At 38.9% G+C, this 9,983-nt stretch overlaps 1 protein-coding gene across 5 annotated transcripts; it reads right to left on the bottom strand.

Annotated features, from left to right (window-relative positions):
• Positions 1 to 99: 99 nt before the first annotated feature.
• MFSD8 (major facilitator superfamily domain containing 8) lies at positions 100 to 9,905 on the bottom strand. Of its 5 annotated transcripts, none has more exons than XM_042871355.1 (12): positions 9,770 to 9,905; positions 8,932 to 9,017; positions 7,867 to 7,910; positions 6,500 to 6,740; positions 6,196 to 6,309; positions 4,694 to 4,838; positions 4,129 to 4,187; positions 3,540 to 3,648; positions 2,640 to 2,774; positions 2,158 to 2,261; positions 1,807 to 2,063; positions 100 to 1,499 (listed from the first exon to the last, which is right to left on the bottom strand). In XM_042871355.1, exons 1-12 carry the CDS (start codon positions 9,856 to 9,858, stop codon positions 1,284 to 1,286), a joined length of 1,599 nt encoding a protein of 532 aa, XP_042727289.1. In that variant the 5' UTR covers positions 9,859 to 9,905; the 3' UTR covers positions 100 to 1,283. The 5 variants fall into 5 exon arrangements, with proteins under 5 accessions (XP_042727289.1, XP_042727290.1, XP_042727293.1 ...); XM_042871356.1 differs by lacking the exon at positions 9,770 to 9,905 and adding an exon at positions 9,301 to 9,560; XM_042871359.1 differs by lacking the exons at positions 7,867 to 7,910; positions 9,770 to 9,905 and having other exon boundaries at positions 8,932 to 9,178.
• Positions 9,906 to 9,983: the final 78 nt, after the last annotated feature.

Below are 9,983 nucleotides of genomic sequence, written 5' to 3'. Positions count from 1 at the left end.
CTCTAAGTTTTTCTTTATTTTCACCACTAATGTAGCAAAGTCATTTTTCATAACATCTTGGAATTCTGCAGCAAGAAATACTGCATTCACTTGAGTAGGTATTGAAATAATCATCTTTTAATTCTGTAGTCATTCAGTGCTTTAGCAGTTAAGTAAGATTACTTTATTACATTTAATATAGTAAGAAAACATCAGATAGCTGCTGTTTAACATACCTACTACAACTTGTATTTACTGCATTTATTTCAGGTTTTTCTTCCCCAGTAGGACTGAAACAGCAAGTGAACACATACAGATTAACTTAGGCCCTGTTAAGAATGAAAAATAATTCACTTTTTGAAGTAAAAATAATTGATTCAAAGGTAAACCTGTTTCTTGCACTACATCATCAGAAAATAAGTCTACAGAAAATAGTCAACATCTAAAGAACCATCAGTTTCTTCCTTTTTCCTTAATTAGCATTAGTTCAGACTGATCACTCAGTGGTGGCACAGTGCACAGTTTCATTGCCAACAATGGAAGTGTACACTATTATGCTTAGTAATTCCTTCTTAGAGAGTAAGGTTATGAAAAGCTATGTATACTCTTCTCTGTGCAGGTTACCCTTGCTATAAAAAGGCATTCAACACAACAGTACCAAAACAGTGTATTAATTACTATAGTTCAAGTAAGTCACCAAGATGGATTTTTCAATGGCTCCTAACCAACTTAAATAGCTAAATCCCACCTATTTTTGTGAAGTAGGCACCTGTTTCCTCTACAGTTGTCACACTTCAAGTCCTTGCATTGCCAATAAAGAGTTCCAAGTAAGACATTTCATATGAACCAATGCTCAGAAGCTAGCAAACCAGCATCCAGTAGTATAATTTACGTAGTGATTTTTCTGTACAAAGTGCTTGCAGCTTAACTAATCTCGTAGTTAGAAGAGTTACTAATCCCGATTCACAGAATCAAGATACACTGCTTCCTGAAAGGGACATTCTTAACCTGTGACCTTCATTGTTGTACTTGGTGTGCATGTGAGCATTTCAAATGTGCCTTTGTATTGATTCAACTCATTCACATCCTTCCTCTACTGCTAGAAAAGCAGAATACAAAAAGCTCTACTGCAGCGGTACAACCATGTGCTAGGATGTGATGAATTGAAATCTGTCAATGCATCAGTACCTATGTACAGTTCTTATCACACATCCAACAAGGTCAGTGGTTAGGCACTCCACGTTAAAAAGTAGCAATGGATTGTTATTTTTAAAATTGTTTTTGTATTCTCATTGCTTATGTATTTAACTCCTCTCTTCTTGCATCCTTCCAAATCTGACAGAAAATGCAATAAGTCTCTTGTATACTATTTCCAAGACTAACAGAGAGACTACAACCACTCCACATATTAAGCTAAATGCCCAGCGTGGTCCCAAGTGAGTGTATATTTGGCTCACAAAAACCGGTCCAAGTATGCGTGCTCCACTTCCAGAAGCAGTTAACCATCCCATGTAGACACCCTAAAACAGAGATAGGTACACAGGATTTAACTGGCCAGGAATTCCCACCAATTGTCTGAATTAAAAAGAGAAACGTCTAAGCGCTTCTTATTTTCCTGAATTTTTACAAAATAAATTATTAGTTCAATAATTTTGTGGCCTCACAAGAGCTAAGTAGAGGGGGACATTCACATCCTCCTCCCTGCTGGCCACTCCTCTTGTAATGCAGCCCAGAACACAGTTGGCCTTCCAGGCTGCAAGTGCCCTCATCTTAGTGAAGAGAGTGGGAAACAACAAATGAAACAAACTGATTAGGCATTGTGCTTACCTGAGGTTTTGGGCCTAGAATTTTTGAGTATAAAGTGTAGGACATAACGTTACAAACTGGATAGCCCAATCCTATTAGTATGTCAGAGCTGATATACTGAGCCAGATAGATCATGGGAGTATTCAGGCACCACGACTGCGTGATGGGGCAGCCTGCGGGTTCAGAGTGGTTGGATGGAAGCTGCATTGCTTGCAAATTCCAGAAAGGCATCACCATTTCAGTGGGGGTTGTTTGGGGAATGGAATTGTTCTTTATCGCTGTAAAAACAAGTGAAACATGCCATGAAGAAGAGATACAATAAAAAAGTTTCAATAAAACATGACTGTAGTTCAGCATAACTTGGAATTATACCTTGCCACTGGATATTTGGTAGTTTTTTCCCCCAAGGCAGTAAGATAAAGAATCCAATTAAGACAATCAGTAAGCCTCCATGGAGTATGGCACGTTCACCTGTCCTATCAAACAATGAAATTAAAGATACTGTTTAATTAAAATATTATTTGGGAAGGTGTTAATGACATAGCCCACTAACTTGTAGAAAAGATGCCCACCAAAACATTGCAACAAGAATAGCAAAATCACAGTAACTTAAAACTTGTTCTTCTTGTGATTCTAGGGTAAAAGATATACAAGGAAGGGGGTTGTGTTACCAGAACAAAAACAACTGTAGTATCACGGCTCTGTCAAAATCAGAAGTACTTCACTGTCACAGCATGCCCAAATTCACTGACAAGTAGGAGACTTCCAGAATACAGATTTGGACTGGGTATAAAACTTCCCAGGCGTAGCTAACATAAGTAACAATAACATTCCAAGAAAATCCAAGAACTCACTTTTTAGACAGCATTTTCACCACCATGAAAACAATAACTGATTCAACGCCAATCGCACTAAGGATTATTCCATTATAAAAAACAGCCTTTTCCCTGGTCCAGGAATACATATCCATCGTCAGTGGAGTAGCTATGCTGAATTGACAATGCAAAATCCCATTATTATTATTTATTAAGACAACATGTAAACAAAAATCCAAACATCTCTACGGCATTTCTGTATATATAAACAAATTGTCCTTAACATCAGAGTGGTGTAGAAGCATTTTCTTCCAGCAGGGACATCAGTGAACACAGACTGATTATAAACTATTTCTGTCATTTATAAAGTAATAAATCCACTAGACCAAATTCAATACTGCGACACGATAGCAGTTCTTGAAGCATACGCAATATATTTCAGATGACTTATGAAAAGATGATAGAATTATTTTCTTACATAAAGAAAATAGGCGAATGAATAGATTACCTCTTTGTATGTATTAAAAAAACAGGTAGTATAAAATTGTGTATTTAAAAATATTATTGCATAAACAATATAAAATATTGCAAATATAACTGCACTGTCAATTGTTTCAATCATTACCAAAATAAGCTTTACTGGAGCTTTCAGAGTTAAGAAGTTGAAGATACGTATACGCATTCATTCGAAACCTTTTACAGGAATGTTCCACACTGTGTACTACACTGTGCTACATGTTTTTACTTATCACTGCACATTAATTCATTACTGTCTATCAGGACACAGCAATTTAACTGCATATGGTTTGGAACTTAGAAACACTTCTATTTATAAAGAGTATGATTAAGAAAACGAGTACAATAGAAAAATTTGACATGAATACTCTGCTAGACTATGTTATATGTCACAGTATTTTGGGAGAACATCGACAAACTTACGTTTCAAAGACTGCAAAGACAAACAAGATGACAAAGAAAAGAAAATTTAGTGCTACAACAGCAACATGGTCAATGTTTCCTTCTGCATCCTGATCCAGAACACCAGTCTCTGAAACAAAAGAATAATCATATTTGCAAACTCAGCTTTTTTACATGATGATTACAGACAGTAACATATATTTTTACTTTGTTATGTATTTAACATGCAGTTTGGTGGGCAGGTAGACAGTTATGCTTTGACCATTTAAGTAAAACGTTTTTCAGATCCAAATGGAATTGATAAAACTCCAATTCCGCTGAGAGAAAATGATTTCAAATTGTTTATGCCATCTGCTGTCCCACTGTAATGCTGAGACTGACAAGTCCCGAGCAGCAGCAAAACAAGCAAACTGCTCTACACATCTTTACCGCGGGAAGCGGAACACCCGCAGTTCCTCTGATAAGGTCCCAAGTGCACAGCAGTGTAACTCCCTATGTGACAGTGGAGGCTTTGTTTCTCTAACCCCCCACAAAGCATCTTCATGTGTAGCTGGAAAGGACAACTTCCCAATTATAATCACAGGGTGAACTTCAAAGAAAACACAGATACCTTCTCCTTCACAATTGATACTGTTGCACTGCCGTCCCATGTCATCCACTCGGTGCTCCCTGGAAATGCAGAACTGTTCTCAGGAATACACATATTCACTCGATCTATTACTAAGCATATTTCTAAATGGCAGCATCTCTTATTCTAATTACTCCCAGCTCCTTTAAATACCACCTGCACAGCCTACATTTAACTGCAGTGACCAGCACTGCATTTAAAAAACAAAATACTCTGGTGGGAAAATATTGAACATCTGTGTACTGTCATTGCCACTAGTGGGATAACTGCATAAAAATGCTCTCTCAACCTTCTTAAAAGAAAGCCACAGAACCCTGTAAGCAGGCTACCTTTATTTCTCGTTAAAGAAAAAACACGTACAGAAATCAGTGTAATGCAAAAGACCTATATTACAGAAAGTAGAAAGTCTGAAGTAATAAGAAATAAAGATTTTCAGTTTCAGCACTCCAGATTTCAGGCTTACTATTCCTTCCAAGCAATGCAAGGTTCATTGCGATCCACCCACTAAACCGAGGGAGAATATTTTGCTATTTTTCAATTTGATTACCTGAATATAGCAAAGATGAGTATAATATTAATAATTCCTAAAAGAGCACCAAATAGAACTGGTGCTGTATACATGTTCAGCTGAAGATGAATTGATTTCCATGTTATTCCTTCCTCTCCAATAAGTGTAAAACAAGTCTGGAAAACTAAAAACAAGCATATTAAGAAAAGCACGTAGAATAAACATGTAACAACTTTGCTTACCTAGTTTTATAATTGCCAAATAAAATATTTTACCTGTCGGTCTTCTTACATTTTGAGAATCCTGTTCTAAATGAACTCATGGATACCAGGGGAATCTCAACTAGCAAGAGAAGTTCTTTGTAACATTTAAGTAATACGCATATAACATATATATTGTACACAAAACGGAATGACATTTAAGTAACTCAGTTTTGAATTCTGAATGTACCAGGTTAATCTTTGCCACGTGCAGATGATTGATTTACTCTTTTTCCTAATCCTTCTGTATGGAAACCCTTGGCTCTGGGACTGGAGCATCTCTAACGGAGAGCTAGAGAGAATAATACTATTTTATTTTCAATAAAGTTTAAATCATCACAGGGCAAAAGAGTGTAAGATTATGTCCTTTACCATGAGGAAACAAACAGTTCCTATCAAATTATAAAAAGGAATTAGCTGAATTTATGCTCTGTGCAAATTGCAGAAATAATGCAAATTTGTTTGCTGCTTGTAGACCCTTTAATACTGCATCAACAGCTGTTTATAGCAACTAGACAGCAGTTATAAGAGCAGTTATAATTCAAAAAAACGTTCTGCCCTAAGCTTCTCATTGTATCACTGTGCACAGAGCACTTCAGGCCTAGTGACTGATTATCTTCATCACCAACTTTAAGAGACAACTAAAGAGTAGAGGCTGCTTAGGATAACGTTGCTGGTCACTCTTCACAACACAAGCTCAGTCCAACCCATTTGTCCCATTAAGTTGATAAGGGTATCTCAGGAGCTGCATCACACCAGACCCAACAAACACCACTTGAGCTTAATTCCCTGAGTTCTCTGTAATATTTGTTACATCTTTTTATTTTTTGCCAATATGAAGACCTCCTGATGCTCACTATAAGATCAGAAAGATCTCTTGGATGTTATTTTGTACAACATGGGAAGCAAAGTAGATTTTCAGTCATTTCTAAAAGGTGGTAGGGTAACCTTAAACTCCCTTCTCAATGAATAAGCTTTCAGTACAACAAAGCAGCTTGGAAATTGTTTTTCCAGTGGTCAGTAACACAGAAGTGTCAGTTTTTAAATTACAAACAATTAGAATTTCTCTGGAACAGAGTATTTTGTGTATATTGACATATGCAAGCATATATGAGTGAATGCCATTTATTCATGACTTTACTTTGATATCATTGGCAAACTGCTTTGAAATTATCCCACATACAGCTGCTGAGAATTCCTACTTCCAAAGCCTGATTTCATCCTGCAGAATATTAGAGAAATGTCGGCTCCAGAGAGGTGAGGAAGTAAGAAATGCTCTACCTGGTCCTAATATGAAGCCCACTGCTTGGCAGGCACTGGTATTGGCCATGGCACTTGTTCTTTCTGTAAGAGAAGTGGCACCCGCAATGTATGACCGAACCACAGCCACGTTTCCTTAAAAAACAGAAACAAATGACAAGGAAGTGTTCAAGTAAATTCTAAGTTGCATTCTTAAATTCTCCAGTTATATTTTCTTATTTGACAAGAAAATATTATTCATTTACAACTACGCAATTACATGATTTCACAATAAACAATAAACACAGCTATTAATTTTCAGAAATGTAAGTTTATCAGTAATTACCTGCTCCAAATCCCACAAGAGCACGTGCAGTAAGCATGTAGTATTTGTTGTGTGAATGAGGTACGTGAACATAGGCATAAAGACAATTAGCAGCCACTGAAATTGCAGTTGAAATAACAAGAGGTTCTCTCCTTGGTCTGTAGTTGGACCATAAACCAAACAGAGGAGAGGCAGCCATTTGGCCAATGCTGTACGAAGCTATAATCCACCCCAAGAAACTTGCATCTGCTGTCGGATCAATCTGCAAAAACAAACGAAGCAGCTGTATAGGGAAAGTATTAACTCTTTTTACAACATCAACAAAAACATTTTAGATTCTTGAACTTCCTAGTACTTGAAACACCTGACTCTGCACTGTAATTCTGAGTGCATATGCAGTATTACCATGCAGTAACAGTGTGCAACATGAGCTACCACCGAACACGTTAGCACGTTGGCATGGCACCGTGCAGCATTACATAAACACACTACACTGGGCCTCAGAAGCAGTTGCTTTTGCACAGCAATTTGTATGGGCAATAAAGCTTTGCTAACTGTCTCAGTCAGGGCACCAAACCGACAGCAAGCGCTCTCTTTCTGAGATGGAAGTGGCTCATCTGCAGTGAATTAAACTATTCCTCATACAGCACCACTAACGTCACAGGCTACAGACCTAATTAAGCAATAGGGTAGAGTTTACAGGCTAGGAGCAAAGAATCACTTAAGTCACCTCTGCACATGCCTGAATCTGTCCTGATTTACAAGGCTGATGATGCATTTTCTTTTCTTCTCCAACACAGCACCAGCCTCAATTTTAACAGTATCTCTAACATTCTGCCCAGGATATGTTCTTCCAAATTTGCATCTGGAACAGTCTTCTACAATTGCATGAGAAGTACAATCCTAGCATAAATTAAAATAAAATTTTAGAGACCTTTTACATTGCTTTTGACAAGAATGCAACAAAAAAATAAAACTCTCTCTAGGAACACAAGAAATTTCCCATTACCACTATCAAGGTCTATGTGTAACGATCCAAAACAGAAAGAAGAGTTTCTAGATTCAGCTTCCTTTTGTTCAAAATGCAAACAAGTACTACATATTGTGCTTTAACTCTACAAATGTATTCAGATCTATAGATTTCAATTGACTCATTGTTCAACAGTGAAATAATATTGGAAAACCAAACATCTTGGGATTATGATGTACCTTCCTCAATTCAATCAACTGACAGATTTTATACAACAGTATAAGCAATCTGTAGATGGCAAAATAAAAGTCTCAATAGAACACAAATTTCCCCTTGCTGCACCTCTGTATAACACCACATAATTTCTGAGCAGAAGTTCTGTCCTCTGATTAATTCAAAAACATTAATATTTACAAACCTTTTGGAGATATGGCCATACAGACATAATTACAATTGAGAAACCTGCAATGCAGTAAAAACACAACTGAAGTTACTTTGTTTGCCATGCCTATTAGTAATTCAGTTTACTGAAACAACTACTGTGGGTTCATTCTTCTGCTCCTAAGTCTGCTATGGCTTAAAACTCAGTCTGCCACCTCAAAAAACTACGCGTTATGTGCTTGCTTAAAGAGTAGTAATTCTTCTGGAAAAGAAGGCCTATTTTTAAAAAGGATGTAATACAGTTGCATACGTGCTAAGCAAAAAACTCCAATGAAAAGAATACAGATGCACAAACAAACTGGACAGAATTTTTCCTCTCAGTGGAAAGACAACAAGGTCTCTGAGTAAAAAGAATGTCTTGATACACAGATATATTTGTATTAAAGAATTTTTAATACATCAAATTTAAAAACAGCAAACAAAACCCCTCTGAAATATCTCATAATCCTCCAGTTTTTTTCTAGGCCCCCAGAAAGTTGCCAGATGGCAAAAATCAACAGAACTGTCGCTTGGAGGGGCAGCGGTTTAGGACTGGAACAGGAACTTTTTCTGCAGTGGAGATGCAAAGTCCCTTAAGAGAAAACAAGCTTTGGTGTGTTCTTTGAAATAGATAACACACATTCTCACAAAGATATTATCTCTAAAGGGCCAAGCTTCTACTTTCATTTCCTGAAAGTTTTACTTTGGACACTCTTTATAAAAGTGTGACCTCTCCTTGGCTTGTTTCTATGTCACAACCACTACCTTCTACCATTACCCCAGACTACTTCAAACCCAATGAAACAAAGATTTAGATAAAATGTCATTTATTCTCAAAGCACGGCCATATTCATTTTACTAAAAGTGAACTTCTGTTTGATTTGCAAGCCTCATCTTCTTTTTTAAGAAAAAAAAACCCAGGATGCACATTTCTATGGGCACAAAAGTTAAAGGAGTTAAATGTTAAAGGAGTTAAGTAGTTAAAATCTGAAAACCCTGTCATTTTCACATCTAAATGTATCCACTAAGCAAAGAGCACTGAAATCCATCCATGATTACTCACCTACACTACTGAGAAACATAGTCAGATACATTATCCAGATAGACCTCCACCTGCTCTTGTAATGCTCCTGCGTTTCCACGACATCTCTGGTTTGTGAGGGCAAAAGAGAAAGAAATCACAATCATGTCCTCTCAGGACACTGTGAACACTTTTCATGCACACGGCACAGGACAACTGCATGAAGCGCTTTAACTCCCATGCAGCAAAGGACTTCTACATAGAAGACAACACTATTTTAGAAGCAGGCTCAAAAATACTACATTGAAAGACGTAAAAATTAATAGATATAGGATAATAAAAATATGATAACACATGTGATTGTATTGTATTATAACGAAAAGGAAACAAAAAAAAGAAATAGAAACGTACCACCAGGTACCACCGCATTCACAAGTGTTGCACTAGGAGAAGCTCATCGAGAGAGATCTCAATACAATCTCTGCGTCTGGAGCATCACAGATTTCACATACAAGCTTCAACAACCACGTATGAAGCCACAAAACCCCAGGCACCTCCCAGAGCCGTGACTAAAGCAAACAAACCAAAACCTCTGACCAACCGCTGCCTACGCTCAGCGTCGCAGCAAGTCTAGTTTTACTGCTAGCGAAAGGAAAGAACGACAGATGGTGCCCACACAGCAAAGGCGCTGTGAGGGAAAGCCGCAGCGGCGGGCTGCCGGGCGAAACCTCACGGCCGTTCGCTCGCTGAGGCCCGACCCGGACCGACTCGCAGGACAGAGGGCCGCGCCGCTGAGGGCAGTCGCCGGCTCCGGGGAGCCGGGAGCGACGCCGGCCGCCTGTTGCCGCGGCGCCTTCCGCCCGGCCCGAGCGGCCCGTACCTGCCCCGCCGTCGCCGCTGCTGCTGCTGCTGCTCCTGCTCCTCCTCTCCAGCCCTCAGCAAAGGCTCCCGCCCCTCAGCGGCCGCCATACCGAGCTGCGTCCGCTTCCGAGCCCCGCGCCGCCGGGATCCTCGGGGATCCGCCTCCCACTCCTCCAGGCCCGACGCCAGAGGGCGCGCGCCGCGGGAAGAACCGCCTCACACCGGGTGCCCGC

Source organism: Lagopus leucura, unplaced genomic scaffold, assembly GCF_019238085.1.
Source record: "Lagopus leucura isolate 7727_CA_CO unplaced genomic scaffold, USGS_WTPT01 Super-Scaffold_100004, whole genome shotgun sequence".
In the NCBI taxonomy this organism is placed as follows: Eukaryota; Metazoa; Chordata; class Aves; order Galliformes; family Phasianidae; genus Lagopus; species Lagopus leucura.
This window is presented reverse-complemented; position numbering and strand designations above follow the sequence as displayed.